At 44.0% G+C, this 22,423-nt stretch overlaps 1 protein-coding gene across 8 annotated transcripts in view; it reads left to right on the forward strand.

Annotated features, from left to right (window-relative positions):
• The window catches only part of GULP1 (GULP PTB domain containing engulfment adaptor 1), a 165,560-nt gene that overhangs the window by 98,838 nt on the left and 44,299 nt on the right, over positions 1 to 22,423 (forward strand). For all 8 annotated transcript variants that reach the window (XM_083712853.1, XM_083712851.1, XM_083712855.1 and 5 more), the window contains one exon: positions 1,916 to 1,977. In XM_083712853.1, the coding sequence (XP_083568979.1) occupies positions 1,916 to 1,977 (62 nt within the window). The remainder of the gene's footprint in view (positions 1 to 1,915; positions 1,978 to 22,423) is intronic.

A 22,423-nucleotide genomic window follows, 5' to 3' on the forward strand; every position in this document is an offset into this window, starting at 1 on the left:
CAAACCTGAGTACATTCAAATACATTCGGGAAAAACAGATTTTAACAGTTCTTTGAAACTTCTCCCCAGCGTGTTGCCAGTAACTGAGTACATAACCTTTTGAATTGCACAATACTTCAGATTATGGGATATGCATTGTGGAGTTTGACGTGAAAAGACATCCTGTTAAGGAAGAAGCAGCTGCATTATTGAATAGACAAAGGTTTTGCGCGAAGTAAAATTACCTGGCCAAGTATGAAATTTTCTCGGCTTTCATTATCCATCATAGATGTTTGACTGATGTGTGATGTGGCACTTGGTACAATAGCTCCCCTCCCTGCTTCACAGAAAACCTGTAGGGGTGGAGAGATAAGTGATGAAGCAGAAATGGATCTCTCTCTCCCCCCCCCCCCATAATAGCAGCCAGTTAACAGGGACAAAAGGGAGCAGATAGAACAGGCTGTCAGGAGCTCAGCCTACACTCGAGTAGGACCCTGGAAGAAACACATGCCTGACTGGCATGTTCTCTCCCTCCTGGTCTTTCGCTCGGGAGATTCAAAGGCTTTCTTCAGCCTGAACAGAACGTAAGAAATGACAGTGTGTCTGCGCGTGCGCAGGTCGCATTTTGCCGCTTCCACGTAACATCATTTTGACCGTCTGTGCATGCGCGAGTGGCGAAACCTGGAAGTAACGTGCTCCGTTATTTCCAGGTCGCCGCAAAGCGCAACCTGAAAGCGTTCAACCTGAAGCGTATTTATCCCAAGGTATGACTGTAGAGCAGGGACGCGGGTGGCGCTGTGGGTAAATCCTCAGTGCCTAGGGCTTGCCGATCGCATGGTCGGCGGTTCAAATCCCCGCAGCGGGGTGAGCTCCCGTCTTTCGGTCCCAGCTCCTGCCCACCTAGCAGTTCGAAAGCACCCCTAAAGTGCAAGTAGATAAATAGGTACCGCTTTCTAGCGGGAAGGTAAACGGCGTTTCCGTGTGCGGCGCTGGTGCTGGCTCGCCAGAGCAGCTTCGTCACGCTGGCCACGTGACCCGGAAGTGTCTCCGGACAGCACTGGCCCCCGGCCTCTAGAGTGAGATGGGCGCACAACCCTAGAGTCGGACACGACTGGCCTGTACGGGCAGGGGTACCTTTACCTTTACCTTTATGACTGTAGAGCAATGGCAGCTGCTCTACAAAAACTTAACAGATATAGCTAGGCTTGTGCCTAGTTAAGTGGAGTACCACTGTGGTAGGCAAGATACTATTACCTCAGTCTCGCCTTTTATCTGCAAAATGGGAATAATAATGTTGTCCCGCTTTACAGGGTTGTTGTAAGGCAGCAAGTTACCAACATTTTGGGGCCTTTGTGGGTGCCATTCACAAAGTGGTTCCTGTGGGGTGTGGCATAACACAAAATGGTCACTACATCTGTTGTTGTTATTGTTGTTGTTGCTGTCTGTCCTTAACCGGCAGGCCCCATGACATGTTACGACAATTCAAAACACATTAAAATATATTTTTAAATAGTTTAAACAAACAGGTGCAGGGATAGGGTGGGGAGTAAACGCATTAGTAGGAACTGATCAGGAAAGCAAGCATTCTTTCAAGTACTGTAGTTTTTTGTTTTTGTTTTAAAAAAGGAATACATCCTGAGACCTTTTGCAGATGCCATAGGACATACTGGCAGGTACGTTCTTTGACCACTGAAAAAGCCCTGCGTCAATACATGGCTACATCAGTGCCTTCGCGAGCTCTCCATTCTGACATCCTTTGTGCCAACGCAAGCAGTTCTTAACTGATAGCTACACACACGTGGTAATGCTATTGTGATAATGTTTTTGCTATTAGGGATTAGATTAAGAATGGTGTGATGCCTGCCCAGAAAGAGCATAAGCAAGAAATAGAAAAAAGTAAGGCTAAATTATGTGGTTTTTTCTTTTCCTTTTACAGACAAAACGTGGATGCATACTCCTGAGGCTTTATCGAAGCACTATATTCCCTACAATGTAAAGGTGAGGGGTCTGCTTACTTAACTTTGCTTCTGCCTACGTGACAGCTGGCAATTGCCTAAATTCTGAAGATGCTTTCCATTTGTCTTCATTAAAAATGCCACCTGCTTTATAAGGTTGAAAGTGAGTAAGAATTTAGACTGCGACGGAATGCAAAGCTTGGCAAATTATCCCAGGTGCCGTTGTTCATTTTTCAAGCAGTGTCTGGGGCCTGGAGACTGAGGCATACCATGCCAATGGAAGTAAGGGAAGCCTCTTAGCTAGGTCAGGTTGTTGGTGGGGTGGCACAGAAGCCTTGATTGTGCATAAAGTAATCTCCAAATTCAGCCAAATTCAGAATTAGACCAGGAGAATTCACCACCGTTAACCTCAGCAGCTAGAAATTGAATTTTAAAATATGCATGCACACATATAAATTATAAAGCGGCTAAAGGTTTTGGTTTTGGTTTGGTTCTGCCCTAGGTGTTGGTTTCGACCTTAATGCAATTGCACTCTCATGAAGGCAAGGAATGGAGTAGCTTAACTGTACAATATCCCTTGTTGCCAGTAAGGAAGTGTTAGTTGCTTATGAACTAGATAATGAAAGAAGTTGTGTAGCACTTCCAAAATAATGGCCATCTCGTTAGCTGAGTGTTGGTTATGGCTTAATGTTCCAGATAAATCATTTAACCCAAGCAGTTTCCAGCTACACTCAAAGCAGATGTTGGCTGAATTATCCTGGAGAGGATATCACAGTAAACAAAATATGTGGAAGCCAGAGAATTGCCACCGAGATTGGCAGTAGCGCAACTCTACATAAAGATCAAAAGGAAAAAGCATGTTGACTGCAGTCTCTAGTGTGCAGTTACTATGGGTGCCCTTGTTGATTTTAGTAGGGATCAAATGCATTGAAATCTGGGGCTGATTTGCAACTAATGCTTATATGATTTACCAACAGATTTGGAACTGCCAAGTATTTGTCCAATATAGTGTGCTGATACTTTTTTGTTTGTGCTGTCAGTTCGTAGATAATTAGTTGCAGGCGAAAAATAAAATAAAAATGGCACTCAAAATTTAGATTGGACTTTAGCAATGTAGTTGTAGCTCCTCTGGTGTAGATACTGGACTGTGAAGAAGTGGAGATGGGGCTTAAGAACAGCATTAATAGTCAATAGGCATTTGTTGTGGAATTACCAAAATATATTGTTAGAAAGCTTCAGCAAGTGCCTCACGAGATGTATCTGTTGTGGGGCAGTATCATTTCAGATACCATCACCATCAGTTTTTACATTTATATACTGCACTTCATCCAAGGATCACAGGGTGGTTAACTGTATTAAAACACACAGAACATGTAGGATTGTAAACATAACATGCTCCCTACAAGTTCATAACTAATTTGTCTAGGTGAGACCTTTCCCTAAATTGCTAGTTTCATATAAAGGTAAAGGGACCCTGAGCATTAGGTCCAGTCGTGACTGACTCTGGGGTTGCAGCGCTCATCTCGCTTTATTGGCCGAGGGAGCCAGCGTACAGCTTCCGGATCATGTGGCCAGCATGACTAAGCCGCTTCTGGCGAACCAGAGCAGTGCACGGAAACACCATTTACCTTCCCGCCAGAGTGGTACCTATTTATCTACTTGCACTTTGACATGCTTTCAAACTGCTAGGTTGGCAGGAGCAGGGACCGAACAATGGGAGCTCACCCCGTTGCGAGGATTCAAACCGCTGATCTTCTGATCGGCAAGTCCTAGGCTCTGTGGTTTAACCCACAGCACCACCCACGTCCCCAGTTTCATATATGTAAGGAGTATTTCACGTGGAAGCGTATCCGAAAGAATATCCTCAGCTGTTCCTCAAAACAGCACAGCCTCACAATGGCTACATACATCGCGTGGTGCTTCTGGCCTGTTTGAGCTACTGGCCTGTGATTTATAAAGTAGTGTCTTTGCTGATGGAAATTCAAAATCCTTTTTCTCAAGTCATTTCCACGAGCCAAAGGGATGTGGTAAACCTCGTGATTAGGTTCTTCCACAGCCTCTGTTATACTAAGTGGCCCCAGGTGGCTGCTTTGAAGAATGTGGATGATGCGCTCTTGTAGAAAGTTTTGAAACCTTACCTCTGTGCTCATTCCCAAACATTACATACACACACTGCTCCCAAGGCTGCTATTAGATCTACTGGAGGGAAAAAGACATGTGCAGATGCTAAGTTCAATGGCCTCTTCTAGAGAGCTCCACTTAACTGATCTTCAGGCCAGCCACTGGGGGCTGATAATTAGTTTTTTGTTTTTTAAAAAACGTTTCGTAATAGCAGATCTATGTCCTGTCTAGTTGGGTCTATAGTTGTGGGGTATATGAATCAGTTCTGGAACAAATATATATTTTAAGAACTGCAGGGGAAATGATGTGACGCAGGAATAGCTCAGAAGCAGCTGGTCGGATGGCTTTTTTATGTAAAGAGAGTAAAAGTAAGAAATTGTTCCTTTAACCATCTTTTCCAAATGCTGTGATGTTTATCACTAATATCAGTGTTCTGTTGAAAACCCTTAACAATCAATGATTGGTTTTAAAATGTTACTCAACTTACAGTAAAGTTCTCTAGAAGTTCTCTACTTGTTCTCATTTACAAGAAATGCATAAATTGACGATAAATAAATGTTTACTTGTATTTGTCATTGGTAAGAACTGTATATACAAGGCAGGACAGCAGGTCTAGAATTCCTAACAGGCTTTTTCACATTTATGCATTAGTTCAAATAGTAAGCAAACTCTGCCTGGCGTTCTGTAACTATTGTTATGGGTTGTGAAATAAGAGCATTTGCAGTACTTCAGTTAAGGGAAGATGCTGAACAAAAAAATTCTTTTGATTTGTGAGTCAATGTCGAGTTTGGAATTGAATTAGTAGATATAAGTTTATGACGTTTTAGACCACAGCGCTGTTGAGATGAGCCATACATAAAAAACATTATTTTACTCTAAGGAATCTTTCTAAGACTGCACTCTACTTATCAAATTTCTTCTTCAAAAAACACACAAATGCACACAGATACCGGTAGCTTATAAAACTCACCGCTCCCCAAACCCCCCAGTGGGGATTATTTTCTGCTGCAGCCACAATAAGGTAGCTAAGGGGCAGGTATTCACTTGCTGTAAATTGGCAGAGATCACTTAAGGTAAAGTTTGCTATGCTGTGTTTCATGGACTGTGAATTGCAGTGCGGAGAAATAGGTCTTACTGCAGGATATTGGTTCCAACTATGGGGCACAATCCAGCCCATTAAGTGCTGGTAGGCTTTTGCTTAACATTCCCATTGAAATCAGCAATGCGTCTGCGATTCTTTTACATTGCTAAGGCTGCTTTATAAACAGCCTTTCATCAGCCTTTCTAATAGCACACTTGTCTTGTAAGTACGTTGTACAAAACACTATCAAAAACAAAGTTGTAAATTGGGAATATGATGAAATAACGTCCCAACACAATAAAAATCATATGCAAAAGTTCCTGAGCCTGGAGGTCAGTCAGGGCTTCCAGGCACCTTGCTCCCTTTCCCATCATAGTACAGTAGTTTGCAAGCTTGGGGAGCTGCGGACTTGATCTCTGCTGCATTGCAGCTCTAGCACTGCTGATGGTCAGAGGATGGTACTGCCCTTCAGGATGCTTCAGGATGAGAACAGAAATTGTGCTCCAGCGGTGCGGCGGCAGCAGGAGGTCCCATTAGCTAAAGTGGTACTTCAGGTTAAGAACGGTAGTTTCTCAGGTTAAGTGGTAGTTTCAGGTTAAGAACGGACCTCCGGAACGAATTAAGTACTTAACCCAAGGTACCACTGTAAATACTTGATCTTCCTGATTTTGGATCTTCCCTGTCAGTTTAGCTATCTCCACATACTCGCATCAGTTTCATCTGCCATTCGTCTTTTGAATTGTGCTTAGAAACGTACTGGCAGCCAATGTAGGCCTTTCAGGACTGGTGTTATGTGATCTTGGTGGCCACTCCCAGTCGCCACATTCTGGATTAGTTGTAGTTTCTGGGTCACTTTCAAAGGTAGCCCCACATAGAGCGCATTGCAGTAGTCCAAGCAGGAGATAACTAGAGCATGTACCACTCTGACAAGACAGTCCGCGAGCAGGTAGGGTCTCAGCTTGTGTACCAGTTGGAGCTAGTAGACAGCTGCCCTGTACACAGATTTGACCTGTGCCTCCATGGGCAGCTGTGGCCAAACCCCTCTCTGGTCAAATGCGGACCTATGGTAATCTTGCTCTCCTGCAGGGGTGGTGGGCCCATTAAGGTGATCTACTCCCAGGGACTTAAGGAATACGATGAATTTCTGGATGCTCAGTGTGGTTCCAGGTGACAGGGCTAGGTATTCTGTCGAGGTCAGGATAACATTGAGATCAAGTGGGCCATCAGTGGAGAACCACCCCTTTACAAGGGAACTTTGGTCATTGAAACAGGTTGCATCTTGGCCAGAGCATTGGTCTTGGAAACCTGATCACAAGGGTAACTGAACCCAAGTAAGACAAAGGCCCCAATCCATGTACAGTGAACTGGGCACACCTGGTTGGCAGCCCTCTCTCCAGTAATTACTCTTGACTGTAACTTGCTTTCATGAATTTTAATACCATATTTTAAATTGTCATTGTAACCCACCCTGGGATCTCAAGATGAAGGGCGGGTAAGAAATCTAATAAATAAATACGTATAGGGAATGTTGTACATGTCTATAGGAAGCAGCAGTCAACAGTAAGCACGGAACAGAGCCAGTCTTTACATTTATCAGCTGAAATAGATTTTGACTTGGTTGCTTATCTTGAACATAACCAGTGCTGTGGAGTCTGAATATTGGTACAATCAATTCAGATTTCTGAAGCCTTAACTGTACACAAATGTCCTTACCATCTAGAAAACAGATTTGCCTATGAGATACCATAAATGTATTTTGTTCAGCACATAACACAGTTCCAAATATACTTGCCAAGTTGTTATATTTGTACCATATGGGAGAAAGATTTTCACCTTCCAGCCTGAATACTATACTCCATTTTTGCATACAGATTTTAGCACACAGCAATAACTGGTGCATGAAGTGAGAGATGTACTGTACCTCTGAACTGTTAAATTATATCAGACGGCTATGCATAGGATAGCTCTCTAAACAAATAAACCCAGTTGAGATTCCTGCATTCCAACACTACAATTCTATGATTCAATGATAACATCTCACAAACCCTTTCTGTGATAAGACTAGCGGGGTTGCTATTTAGGACTATAAACCTTTGACAAGATGTGCTTGATGATTTTAGTGGAATAAGCTGAGTAGAAAGTTCAGTCCTGAAGCAACGAATAGAAATACTGAAGTGTTAGTGAAATTCATTTCAGTGGAAACTACCACTAATTAATAAATAAATATTTTTTTATTTATACCCCGCCCTTCCCGGTTCAGAAAACTGGGCTCAGGGCAGCTAACAACAAATTTAAAATACTTAATTTAAAATACAACAAATTTAAAATACTTAATTGTAGAAGCAGCATAAAATACAGTATAAAACATGAATAACAATAAATTCAGAATTCAAAAATCAATTTAGGGGGGGAAATCCATCAAATAAACTTTAGATGATCACCAAGGCTAGCTCGCTAAATTAGTCTTATTTGGGCCAGCGAGGAGACCAGGGGAGAATTAGCTGTGGGATACCAGAGGGGGTAATCTTCATAAAAAGGGGAGGGGGAGGGAAGGAAGGGGAATAAAAGACCAGGCTAAGTTCAAATTGAAAGCCAGGCAGAATAGCTCTGACTTACAGGCCCTGCGGAAGGAAGTTAAATCCTACTAGGGATTCGAATAAGATGCTACATACAGCAAGGAAAGTTACGACAATGATCAGTGTTACATAAATTTAGAAAATTGTCGTTTCTTGAAAGTTTTTACAGTGCTGCTTTGCAGGCCCTTTGAACCTGGCTGTGCTCTAACTACAGTAAAGCTAATAGCCGTTAATTTTCCTTGGAGATGGGTCAAGCCACCAGAGAGCTTATTAGGTATTACCCATTAAATTATTGCCACTTCATGAATCTTGCCTGAGGTCTGAAGTCACATTTAAGCTGGGCTTTCCACCCTTTATGTTCTCGTCAGATTTCATGAATCTCTTTGCTCACTGGAGACTTAACAGAGTGGTGTGCTTGAATGGAGAAGACTTAAAATGAAGGGGAAACACTGCATAGCTTACACAGAACGTAAGGAAATTTCACCAGCGCTCCTATTTGTGGCATTGTAACGGAATGCTTGAGGGAGGGGAGACCAGAATTGAAGATATGATCCAACCTTCATGTAAGCTCTAAGCACTTTCAAGGTAATACATTCAGGAATAGATGCCTTCATTTTCCTTACTTTCCCCGCCTACATTAACCATAGTGTGTGTTTGTGTCCTGGCATGCACAGTGAATGTGTTTTGAGCTAGTGGAGAGCCCTTGAGGTTGAGGGCAAAAGAGGTGGGTCTTAGAACTGGCTTTGGTTGAGGTTTATTCATTGCAGGGGGTTGAAGTAGATGACCCTCGGCGTCCCTTCCAAACCTGCAATTCTATGATCCAGTGGTTTTTCAGACTGCTTTCCTTATTTAAAGGCACCTTCTCAGATTGTAGGTACACAGGAGGACTGAAATTCTTTTCTTCTGCCATAGAATGTTAACCAGGCAGAGGGCCTTCTCGGTAGTGGCGCCCACCCTGTGGAACGCTCTCCATTAGATGTCAGGGAAATAAACAACTATCTGACTTTTAGAAGACATCTGAAGGCATCCCTCTTTAGGGAAGTTTGAATGTTTGATGTTTTATTGTGTTTTTAATATTCTGTTGGGAGCCACTCTGAGTGGCTGGGGAAACCCAGCCAGATGGGCAGGGTATAAATAATAAATTATTATTATTATTATTATTATTATTATTATTATTATTATTATTGGAATTGTTTGCTCTGAAGGAGATGTGTTGGGGGGTGCATAAAGCCAATTTGGCAACATTCAATTCATTCCCAAGCTCTAGAGTTTATGCTTTCATGGCCAATTGTGGAGCCCTTAAATAAAATCATTGAGGTGAAATAGCCTGAAGAATCCAACTTACAGGGGGGGGGGATTGGGTTCAGGATACAAACCCAGTTGTTCATACTGCTCTCTCCATATGATAGCCTTCTAAAACCTAGTACATTTCAGATGTTTTAGACTCAACTTCAGTCAGCCTGGCCCTGTTAGCAGGGGCTGATGGGAGCTGTAGTTCAAAACATCTGGTGGGCAGCAAGTTGTGGAAGGCTGCCCTAAAATACTAAGACAGGTAAGCAGGGACATATCGACTACATAACTAACATGATGGTGAAGTATGTCTATTTTACATCCTTATTTGTGAACATTTTCAACTTGATCAAATGCTACACAGTTAGGAAACCCTGCAGAAAGTTGATTTGGCAACTCAAGTGTTGAGGCAATGTTAAAGGAAAATATTTTCATCTCTTGGGTTTACAGGAAAATCAATAAGCTAAAAGTGTGAGATAACACAGCTGTTCTGAATAATGGCACGGTAGACAGATTACTAAGAGATTTGCCAGTAATGGTAATTGAGCTGGAAGCGGGAACAATAAGGTGACCTCTGGCTGAGAAATGAGGAGAGTTAAGCATCAAATGAGATCTAAGCAAATTGAAAGTGTTAAAAAGACAGAAAGGTGCTGTGTGACTAATTGGTGATAAGGGGTGCTTTTAAATATAGGTCATGGTGTGTCCCTCAGCCAAAGGCAATGGGGTCAGTTTGGGACACAAATGAAGAAGTGTGAAGTACAGAAATCAATACATGCTAGTTAGGGGACCAGCAGTGAGTGATGGCCCAGTAAGGAACTGAGTCATGTTAATGTAATTGATATTCCAATATGAACAGACAGACATCTGCAGGTTCCTTTCCTGCTGATAAATAGGGAGAATGGCCTGCAGTCCCATGTTACTGGCTCATTCATACAATGCTTATGGTAAATTAGCTTTTCGGTAATTGCACAAAACACACAGCCATAGGCACCGAGGAAGAGTCTTCTCAGTGCAATGCCATAATGTATCTTTTAACATTTTATGAGCCAACAATTTTCACTGACCAAAAAATAATAATGTGCGAAGCATAAGCTTGGTAGAGGGCTCCTATTTCCCATACATTTCAAGTTTGTTTAAGAGCTGAATCTCATAAAACCTGGGAATTGGCTTCACAGCTGAGTTTTGAAAACTACCGTATTTTTCTCTCTATAACACGCAGATTTTTTCTCCTAAAAAATAAGGGGAAATGTCTGTGCGTGTTATTGAGCGAATGTGTGGTCCCTGGAGCTGACTGGCGTGAGTGCAGGGGCAAAAATCAGGCAAAAATCAAACCGTGCGTCAAGGAGGAGGGAAGCCTGAAGAGAGGAAGCTGCAGCTTTCCTGCATTCTGCCTCAGGGTCTTACTGCCCATCCTCTTCTGTTTCGTTGCTGTGTTTGCTAAAACGGAACAAAGAGCAGAGAAATCTCCTGCCCTCCTGGCAAGCAGAGGGGAAAGGAAAGGATCCCATTCTTCCTTCTAATTCCTCTCTGTGCTCTAATGCTTTCTAGGGACTCGCAGGCAGCTGGAAAACATGCAGGTGGAAGAGGGGGGGCTGGCTTGGGTGGGTGGGGGGAAAGTTTTGCCTTCCTTTCCTCCCTCCCGTTAAACCCCTCTCCTGCATTCTTAGCCAGCTGCTTCTCTGCACACCCCTCTCGTGCTCCTTGTCCCTTCTGTGTTTTTCCTTCCCTCCCCACTTAAAACATGGTTACAAAGCACAGATCCATATGGATCCTCAGGATCTTTGCATTGGGTCACCCCAGATTCACCATCAGATCACATTACATGCCCATGGCTACAGCCTGCAACAAAAAAATCACGCACCCACTGTTGCCTGGGGCTGCAGTGGTGCAAAAATGTGGTTACAAAGCATGGATCCACATGGATCCTCAGGATCTTTGCATTGGGTCACCCCAAATTCACCATCAGATCACATGTCTGTGGCCACAGCATGAAGCACAAAAATGATACACCCACTGTTTCATTCGAATTCTTCCCCCCTTGTTTTCCTCCTCTAAAAATGATGTGCGTGTTATGGTCAGGTGCGTGTTATAGAGCAAAAAATATGGTATTATTCGCGGGGAAAGAGGATTCCATTAAAAAAAAAAGTAAAAATGTAAATGAAAGTCAGAATGCTAATTAATAAATGGTCTTTTCAAATGCTTGGATTTAAGAAGCCAGGTTGCATAATATAATCATACTAGTTCACACTGTCAGTGAGATGTGAAAGAAACAGAATTGTAACAGCGTGACCTGGTGTTAATTAAGGTGGCTTGTGCAGCGAAAGCGTAGCACTCACAGATGGAGATTCGCTGTGTAGCTGTAAACAACCTTCTGAGGGTGCCTTAAAATAATCTAAAAGGAACTTAAGATTCCACAATTGTTTCTTTGGCGGCTAGTCTATGAGAGAGCCAGCTATTATTTATTATAGAGTTTATTACTATACAATATTGGTATGCATGGAATCAGACCAACTTTATTGCCTTAAAAAGAGGCACACTTAAAATGTGTGCAGAGCGGTATTTTAAAAATCAGCTCGCAAGACTGGTGATAAAAGCACTGCTAAACTTCATTCTAAGAACCGGTGAAGTCTGTGATGGATTAATGGCAAGGTTCCACGAACTGGGTGCACGCAGTGATTCAGGCACTGAAAGAATTGCTTGCTGAATCAGGTCTATGGACCTTCCAACAGAAGCTAACCAGATACTCTGGGGAGCTCGCATGGTTGGCATAGCTGTTCCCTGCTCTTGCCCTGTTCTCAGCATCTGATAATGTATTAACTAGCCGCAGGCTATGCTGCTTTCTCCAGTGCCTGGGACTGTCTGGGTGCAAGGCTTCAGCATTTTCTGAATTTGGGGTCCTGAGAATAACTAGCAGGAACTGAGTATTCCCCAGTGGAGATCTGACTTATATCACCCCTTCTGTGTGGCAAGGGCATTTTTTTGGTTTGAGTAACCTTTCCTGCTGCTGCTCGCTTCAACACATTCCCACTTCATCTGCTATTACTCCTTACACCAGGGGTCAGCAAACTTTTTCAGGAGGGGGCCGGTCCACTGTCCTTCAGACCTTGTGGGGGGCTAGACCCACCCTCCTAGACAGCATCTTGAGAAGTAGAGACATCACCTTGCCAACAAAGGTTCGTATAGTTAAAGCTATGGTTTTCCCAGTAGTGATGTATGGAAGTGAGAGCTGGACCATAAAGAAGGCTGATCGCCGAAGAATTGATGCTTTTGAATTATGGTGCTGGAGGAGACTCTTGAAAGTCCTATGGACTGCAAGAAGATCAAACCTCTCCATACTGAAGGAAATCAACCCCGAGTGCTCACTGGAAGGACAGATTGTGAAGCTGAGGCTCCAGTACTTTGGCCACCTCATGAGAAGAGAAGACTCCCTGGAGAAGACCCTGATGTTGGGAAAGATGGAGGGCACAAGGAGAATGGGACGGCAGAGGACGAGATGGTTGGATAGTGTTTTCGAGGTTACCAGCATGAGTTTGACCAAACTGCGGGAGGCAGTGGAGGACAGAGGTGCCTGGCGTTCTCTGGTCCATGGGGTCACGAAGAGTCGGACACGACTAAACGACTAAACAACAACAACAAGAGACCCACCCTCTCCCGAAAGCACCCCCCCTCCCAAAAGCACCCCCGAAAGGACCCCCCAGCCGCCACTCACGCCGACGGCACCTCGTCTTCGGCAGCATTGTCGTCCTCTGCCTTGGCCAGGGGTCCGCAGGGCGCAGAGCCCTTGCTGCTGACCTGGGCAGCGGAGGCAGCCTCCCTGCCATCGCCACTTCCTCCCGCTCGGCTCTTGACCATCTCAGCAGGAAGGAAGGGGTGTTGCCCAGAGGCTTCCACAGCTTTGGATTGGCTGCAGGAGCTTCCTGCAGCCAATCTGAAGCTGCACCAGCGCTGCAGAAGTCAGTCCCCACGCAGCGAGGCCTCCGTGCCACACCAGTTTAGCTAACCGAGTGGGCGGCAGGGTCTGCAAGGTTCGCGGGCTGGATTAACAAACTTGGTGGGCCGCATCCGGCCACCGGGCCTTAGATTGCTGACCCCTGCCTTACACTTTGCCACCCCACACAGGCACTGACTTGATTGGACATGTCGTGTCCCCTATCTCACTGCCCCAGTGTTGGCCTGAAGAGGATTCTGAGATGAATCTCTTCTTGTCTTCAGAGGCTCACACACACACACACACACACACACACACACGGCAGCCTCTCCTGCTTCACAACCAGGAGGAATACTTAAAGGAAATACTTGAATGTGGTTTTAATATTATCATCAATAAAATGCACTGCAGTGTACAGGAAGCATATTGTGTTGTTTCTGTAAAAAGGATGAGTAAAGCAGGTAATTATAAAACACCTCCTTTAAACATTAGTTTGCCTTTAAATCCTTAACACCTCTTTGGGCAGGCAAGTTGTTCCATGCTTGGGGAGGAACATTTAAATATATTGGCTCAAATGGAGGGGGAATTCAAGTGTATCACCATGGCTTCAGTGCTTCTTAAATCGCATTGAAGGTAAGGGAATGAAACAGTCTATTTATGCATTGGATTGCAGCCCTTATTCCCAGTCACCATCTAAAGATTGAAACAGTGGCTTGAAAAGCATTCCTAATGACTTGCTAAGAAGCACTCAAATGCCATTGTCATAAATTTCTATTCAAACGTAGGTACTCTTTCTTGTCAAAGGACACCAGTATCCTTATCTTAGAAGAAAACATATCTTATAAGCTGCAAAAAGAAAAGTCAGCAGTTGTATGGGGGGGGGGGGGATCCTTCATTATTTTCTCCATGAAGAAAACCAGAGTAGCTTAGTAGATGGGACATGGTTTTTATCTGAAGCTTCACTGAGTTTTTTTACATTTGGTTTCAATTAATTGTGCCAGGGCTCGGTTATGTGGTTCCTCCATGCTATTGATTTGAAATAGCCATTGTGATTAGGCTAGTCAAGGATATGTTTATTGGCTCGGCTTAAAAACAGAAATGAATCACATTTATTTGTGCACAAAGAAATAGAACAAAATTAATGTTCCCAGAGGCAATAAGCTATTTGTGGTCCTTCCAGGCTTCCTTTCCCCCTGCTTTGATTATATATTATCCACTTGCTTTGACAAAACTCTCTTTTAGAATTCTATGAATTAGACTCATTAGCACTTGTCTGCATGAGCCATTGACACGCAGTAAAGGGGACATCCAGACTAACATAATTTGAACTGTGGAGCTTCAGTGGAAGTACAATTGCTGGGGTTTGGTCATACCCAAAACAATATTTTTCCAAGGTTTAACTCGAGGGAAAGTTGTTCTTTAAGTTTGAGGCTGAACCCCAGCTATATACTTTATTGGCGGGAATCATGAGTGTGCCTACTATGAATGTGTTTAAAAAGCAACAACATGAAGATAAAAAACAGCTATAAAGCCGGATAAACATGCAAACGGGTACATTGAAAAACCTGGGAAAGCAGCCTAAAGAATAGAAGGAGGTGGAAAACAGACAACTCAAGTCGGTGTTCGTTTAGCTGATAAGTACATCTGTCAAAAGCAGAACAAATGTTAAGGAAGGCAAGGTTCACTGCAGGAACAGCAACGAGATATCTTTTCTAAGGGACATCTCTTCACACACCTTGAGACTGTGTAAAGGCAAACAGCAGAAGCCTTTGTGCCATGTCCTCTTTGAAATTGCAAGTGCAGCCGCAGGAATATGAAACTGATTTACAAAAGATCTTAACGTCCTATCAGTCAGGCCTTATGAAGTGTTTATTATTGTCCTTTTAGAGTATATAAGGCAAACATGGTACTGATGAGTGTTGAAGAGTGTTTATTAAATTATAGCTTTCAAATATTTCTTGCCAGATCCAGCTTCAAAGTTTATTTTACCTTGCATTTCATAGATGCGTAATGCTGAAGAGTGCAACCCAAAGTGTAACGAGTTTCCATTCAGGGTTGTTTTTCTGTTAGATGTTGTACATTGATGGGAGAACTTGATTGTGACATCCAAGTTTAATATCCGCATTGGGAAGTTTATATATTGCAACATATAAGGAAGTTTCTCCAATGGTGCCATCAGTTCTTCTGACTAGGAAAATCCCAACGGTCCCTTTCAACTGGATAGATACTAAAAGCCTTCCACCATGTGGAAAAGATCTGCTGGACAGCTACTAGAGGGTAGAATAGTGGAAAAGAAGTAAGCCTTTTCCACCACTATCACTGTAACATGGTAGGCACAATAATGAGCTTGTATCTGTGTTTGGTCAGATTAATCTTGGGCTTTACCCCACTTGCAGTCCATCTATTGCCCTTCATTGAAGAGGGGACCTGGAAGTGTTCATATCAAGAGCACTTCCTTTAGCGCTACACTGTAGCAAGACCAGGTCTTGGACAAGCACATAAATCATGTTGGTTGGAAAAATCCCTCAGAGCAGTCAGAAATCCCTTATATGCCATCTTAATAGGTGCCCCTGGGACGCAGGTGGCACTGTGGTTTAAACCACTGTTCCGTTTGGACTTGCCGATCGGAAGGTCAGTGGTTCAAGGCCCCGCAACATGGTGAGCTCCCATTGTTCAGTCCCAGATCCTGCCAACCTAGCAGTTCGAAATCACACCAGTGCAAGTAGATAAATAGGTACCGCTCCAGCGGGAAGGTAAACAGCATTTCCATGCGCTACTCTGGCTTCTCCAGAAGCGGCTTAGTCATGCTGGCCACGACCCGGAAAAACTGTCTGCAGAAGCAGACAAACGCCAGCTCCCTCGGCCTGTAAAGTGAGATGAGTGCTGCAACCCCAGTGTCATTTGAGACTGGACTTAACTGTTGGGGGTCCCTTTACCTTTACCTAATCAGTGCCCCAACCCTGCAGGGTGATTTATGTCAGAGCTCACATGATTTATCCAGGATAATGGATTCACCATAAGCCCCACTGCTAAAACATTTCTGTCCTCTTGCTTTGTTGCATCAGTAAGATCTAGGGCAGGTCTTTCAATATGGGTTGGGCACTTGATATACCGACATAGTCTCATGTTTATCATAAAGTCCTCAATGAACACAGTAGAAGCAGCATTGGTATGGATATTGAAGCCCCCAAAACATGAGTGGAGTTCTTCTACACCACCTCCGAGACCATCTCAGGCAGGAAGACTGTTGGCCAGCATGTTGGTTGGGATACTGAGGTCACCTCCCCACCATATGCTCCAGCACCACCCCCAATTTGTGTTGGGAGAACCCATAGAACAGCACACAGAGGGGAGGAGAGGGGGATTGGTCCATCTGGCAAGCTGCAAGACTCGCACAGATAGAATGATTAGAGAAGCATGACATTGAAAGAGTTTTAGACCCTAAACCACCACTAACTGAAAGAATGTCACCCGTTCCACTAACCTCCCAGACTTTTCTGATCTGAAGGAGACATGCTGGTGGTAGTCTCCATGCCTAACGAGATGGGCTTTCTTTGGGGTGGTAACTTACTTTGGAATAATCTTCCCTCTGAGCTGCACCTCAGCACAATGTTGACGTTGCATATCATTGGCGAGTGAAGATTCCATCTCTTTCCCCAGACTTTTGGGGCACTGTGGGTTAAACCACAGAGCCTAGGACTTGCTGATCAGGTCATCGGTTTGAATCCCCGTGACGGGGTGAGCTCCCATTGCTCGGTCCCTGTTCCTGCCCACCTAGCAGTTCGAAAGCACGTCAAAGTGCAAGTAGATAAATAGGTACCACTCCGGCGGGAAGGTAAACAGCGTTTCCATGCGCTGCTCTGGTTCACCACATGACCCGGAAGCTGTACGCTGGCTCCCTCGGCCAGTACAGTGAGATGAGCTCCGCAACCCCAGAGTCGGTCACGACTGGACCTAATGGTCAGGGGTCTCTTTACCTTTAATGTGGGTACCGCTCATCCATCTCGGCTGCACTTGCAGCTCAGCAAATAGTTCTGATAGAGCAGCATTTCCACTTTGCATCATCCTTCCACTTCCTTTCCCTTGTGTGCCTTTGTAAGCACAATATTGGTGCCTGTATCTTTGCTTTTAATTGAAGTGAGTTGCTTTGGGAGATGGCAATGGACTGAAAAGAGGGATGAAGAGAGATCAAATCAATAAATGGCTCTCTGACTATTTACCATCACTTGTTATAAATAAGTTATAGAACATCTTGGGACTCGTTCCCTAAGCAAAAAAGCCCCTGGCTTCTCAATCTTTGGTGCTCTCATTCTGTGCTTGATTTCAACCTTGTTGCTCCTCTGCCAGCATGAGTCATTTTCTTCTTCTTCTAAGAGCATTTCTGCCTATCACTTCTCACTCTTTCCTGACGTCGGCCAACAGGTCTACTCAGTCTTGACATCTTGACTTCTTCAGATAACCTTATCTTAGCCATGGTATACTTGTACCCATTATTAAACATGCCTCTGCAAGCCATTCCAGGTGTCCAGTGTTATCCTGAGCCTTCATGCTGTGAATATTCATACCCAAGTGATGGTCAGATTGAATTGTGGTCTGGAGGGGCACAGCAGTCATCATTTTCTCCCCAGGAGCCTTCACATTTGCTCTGAGACTTGGTTTGGTTCATAGGAACCAACTCCTAGGGTCCAAGGTCCCTTTGCCTCCCCCTAAAATATTTGAGCCCCCCCCCCAAAAAAAGTTGATAGGCATTGCCATTCAAATGGCAATGATTGATTACATGGGGCAGGACTTACCTGCCCTCCTCCCTCCAATTTTTTTAATTCAAGTTGGCACCCCTGATTTGGTTTAAGCATGTCATCCATACAGGGTCAAAATATACAGTATACATTTTTGCTTATTACTGAGATTCATATTCTGCCTTTCTGGTTGTTGTTTTTTAATCTGAAGCTGTTTCCCACCCCTAGCATGCACTGCAAATGGTTCTTTGATTCTGTTTCCTTGTTTGGTTTCCAAGAACCAGTCAATTCCCTCCCTTCCATCTTGCCTTAGCTTAGTGTTGCAGGATCAGAGATGCTTTGCTTTCATTCAGTCATAAATCAACTTTCTTCCTAACTTCAGTGATGAGAAAGAGAGACCGTTTATCAATCTTTGGCAGCAGGCTTTCTGTGTAGAATTCAAACTGCCTTCTTATCTACTTTATGGAGTCAGGAGATACTTTTATTCCAGACCCAATGGCCTTCTTGCATTTCTTGGCTTTTTGACCCAACAGTTTACATGGTTACAAAGAGAAGAAATTGTATTAATATTATATCATCTGGTAACTAATGATAATACTTCGTATGTCTGATTAGGTGGCTCTAGTCTGCAAAACCATATACTGCAACAGTTTTGTTATTTTTAAGGTATCGCAGGACTGTTTGTTGTTTTTACTTCTGTCATGGGTACACATACCACAAAATTATTAACATTCAGTGGTTCAAAGGCTGTAAAAGTCATTGTAAAACTTGATGAATAATTTTGTGAAATAGGGATGTAGAAGCAGTTACTATCATCTCAGTAGCAAATCCTACACTGCTCTCTACTGGAAGAGAAGGATTTACACGCATTTCTTATATGACCTAAATCTCTCGCTGAGTTATCCAAAAACCATTCCCAAGCTTTGTACTGGATTAAATAAATAAATAAATAAATAAATAAATAAATAAATAAAACATTGTCTAATCTGTTTCAAGTAATTCTTCAGTTATTGATGGAGCAGAACAAAAGCTAAACATTCCTACAAAGAGTCAAGTTTTGTGGGCTCCCACTTAAGCCCAACATCTGTTCCAGAAGTAAAGCAGGAAAAGATGTTATGGGTTGCAGAGCTGATGCATTAGTAAGTTTTGCAAAAGTATTCGTTTGCCACGTTTGTATGGAAAAGAACCTGCCTAGACTTTACTTTTTCAGAGCCATATGAATTGCAGTGAAAATGGTCTCATGTTTTTCTCTTGAAAACAAGTTCGAGTAATGCAATTTGTCAATTGTGTATCCCAGTTTCAAGAACGCCGAGGGGCAAAAGGTCAGAAATAGCACAATGGAGTGTGACACATTTGTGCTGTGATTTTACAACTCATTGAAATAGCAGAGCAGTACATAGGCTAAGCCACCTGGGTCCCTCTACAGATACAGTGGTACCTCAGTTTTCGAGCAACTCAGAAGCTGAATGTTTCGGAACCCAAATGCTAAAAACCTGAAAGTAATTGCTTCCCTTTTTGAACGTGCCTCCAAAGTCGGGATGGCTTCCACTGCATTTCCCCCTCTTTTTTCTCCGTTGACTTCGCCGACCGCCCTTTGCGCTTTGGTTGTCGAACGTTTCGGGAGTGGAACGGTCTTCTGGAACGGATTACGTTCAACAGCCAAGGTACCACTGTATCTTAAATGAGAACTGCCAGAGTACTAAGAACTTCTATTTATTTATTTATTTATTTACCACCTTATACGCGGAGGTCTCAGGGTGGTTCACAGCATAAAATAAAAACCACAAAAGATATAATGAGAATAAAAGCAACAACCCAATAACACCCCCCCACACACACATTTTAAAAGGGTATAGGCTGTCAATCAAATCAACCAAAGGTCTGGTTAAAAAGGGACATTTTTGTCTGGCGCCTAAAGGTGTATAATGAAGGTGCCAGACGAACTTCCCTGGGGAGAGTATTCCACAGATGGGGAGCCACTGCCGAGAAGGCCCTGTTCTCGTGTTGCCACCCTCCAGACCTCTTGAGGAGGCACATGAAGGAGGGCCTCAGAAGATGATCTCAGGGTCTGGGTAGGTTGTTCATATGGAAATAGGTACTGTATATGGAATTGAGGTATTGCAGTCTTCAATTCTTGCATTCAGCCTGGATATGTTAGTGTGTGCAGAGATGAGGGCATACCTGTCAGCTTCACCCCTAACATTGCTGGACACGTCCAGTTGGGCATGTGGGCTGATGCAGATACACTCGTTCCTCTACACCAGCAGTGGGGAACCTGCACCCCACTGCCAAATTTGGTTCACCAGGCCATTTTCCATGAACCATGCCTACACGTGATATAATATGTGATGTTAAGGGTGGAACAGGTAGCGATGTGTCTGGATTGGCTGCCCACACAGCTGATCCCTGCAGAAAGCAGGATTGAACTCTGTACCCAGTAGCTGATGGGTGGGGAGTACAATCCCGCTTGGTCACATGATCTCTTCCCATCTCTGCGGGTCAGTCAACAGGTGTCAGTCAATTTAATATCAGATTATTGTCCTGCCCAGCTGTCAGAGTTTGCTCACAGGGGTGGGAGGAGATAAAGGTCAGGCCCATCAGGCCAAAAAGTTTCCTCACCCCTCCTCATTTTTGTCTACATAAGATGAACACCTGAAGAAGTTCCAAGTCTACCAAAAAACACCCCATCATCTCTGGTTTCTTAAAATTGATTAACAAATATTGTCCATTTCACAGTTCCTCTTTAGAGTTCAGAGCAGTTGTCTCCCAAATTTTGGGTCTTGATCACTACTGGAATGGCAGTAGTTCCCAAGTGCTCGTATTAATAATAATAATAATAATAATAATAATAATAATAATAATAATAATAATAAATTTTATTTATATCCCGCCCTCCCCAGCCGAAGCCGGGCTCAGGGTGGCTAACAACACTAAAATAGTGCAACATTCTAAAAACATTATAAAAATTAATTAAAATCAAAATTGATGGCAACCATAAACTAAAGTTTTGTAAAGATTGCCAAAGGAGGGAGTCAGGCTGCACCCTGACCAAAGGCCTGGTGGAACAGCTCTGTCTTGCAGGCCCTGCGGAAAGATGTGAAGTCCTGCAGGGCCCTTGTCTCTTGTGACAGAGCGTTCCACCAGGTTGGAGCCGCAGCCGAAAAAGCCCTGGCTCTAGTTGAGGCCAGCCTAACCTCTCTGTGGCCTGGGACCTTCAAGATGTTTTTATTTGAAGACTGTAAGTTCCTCTGTGGGGCATACCAGGAGAGGTGGTCCCATAGGTACGAGGGTCCTAGGCTGTATAGGGCTTTGAAGGTTAAAAGCAGCACCTTAAACCTGATCCTATACTCCACCGGGAGCCAGTGCAGCTGGTATAGCACCGGGTGAATGTGATCTCGCAGCGAGGACCCCGTAAGGAGTCTCGCCGCGGCATTCTGCACCCGCTGGAGTTTCTGGGTCAGTCTCAAGGGCAGCCCCACATAAAGCGAGTTACAATAATTCAGTCTGGAGGTGACCGTCGCGTGGATCACAGTGGCTAGGTCAGGGCAAGAGAGGTAAGGAGCCAACTGCTTAGCTTGGCGGAGATGAAAAAATGCCGCCTTTGTTATAGCTGTAATTTGCATGTGCTGGTCCAGGGGGGAGGTTACCGTGGGGCGAGGTCCAGGACCTGAGTTGAGGGTCGGCAGACAGTCCTCCACGGGTGAAGCGGGGTCCACAGCGAGAAGCCGGGCAAGGACAGGAACTCTGGGGGAACAGGACTGGATGCTGGCCGAAACAGCTCTTCGACGACGTTGCTCCCGCACACTGCTCCATCACACTGCGCCTCCATGGAGAGGGAGGTATCGAAGATTGCACCCAAACTCTTAACAGACGGTGCTGGCACTAATTGCACCCCCGCAAGAGATGGGAGTTGCCCCCTCAGTCCCATATCGTCCCGCCCCAGCCAGAGGACCTCTGTCTTCGAGGGATTTAACTTCAACCGGTTCCCACGTAACCATCCAGCCACAGCTTCCAAACATCTGATCAGTGTGTCTGGGTCCGAGTCAGGATGGCCATCCATCAACAGATAGAGTTGGGTGTCATCAGCATACTGATGGCAGCCCAGCCCAAAACTCCGGACAAGCTGGACAAGGGGGCGCATAAAGATGTTAAAAAGCATCGGGGAGAGTATCGCACCCTGGGGCACTCCACACACCAAGGAGTGGCGCGATGACAATTCCCCCCCAAGTGCCACCCTCTGTCCCCGACCAGAGAGAAACAAGCACAGCCTGGAACATTATCCCTGCATTCCAGGAAGCGGGTGAAGCAAACATGAAGATAGAATGAGGAAAGAAGAAAAATAATTAAAGGCACACAGGGAAGAAACAGAACACACAACTCTGATAAAGCTAAATAACTGGTGCACTTATTTTCACATTAAGTGTAGTTGATGAAGTTAGTCCAATTTGCTTTTGGCAAAAAATTACCAATAGACTTCTCTCTAGACTAGAGTGTGGGATTTGGGGGGTGGGAGGAATCTAATGGAGCTATTAATATACCAAACTGATGTGTTTTTAATGCATTTGGAAGGGGGTGGGAACAGAGAACTTGTTTTTGAAGTTATGAGGAAAGGGCTAAATAAAGTTGCTGTGAATCTGAATCTGTAATATACCAACAACATTTTTAAAAATAGCCAATTGGCCTTACTCCAATAGAAATTATGTTTGAGATTATATATGACACATGCAATACCTTTTATTTTTATTTACTAAACGCTT

Source organism: Podarcis gaigeae (genome assembly GCF_964106915.1).
Source record: "Podarcis gaigeae genome assembly, chromosome: 1".
Classification (NCBI taxonomy): Eukaryota; Metazoa; Chordata; class Lepidosauria; order Squamata; family Lacertidae; genus Podarcis; species Podarcis gaigeae.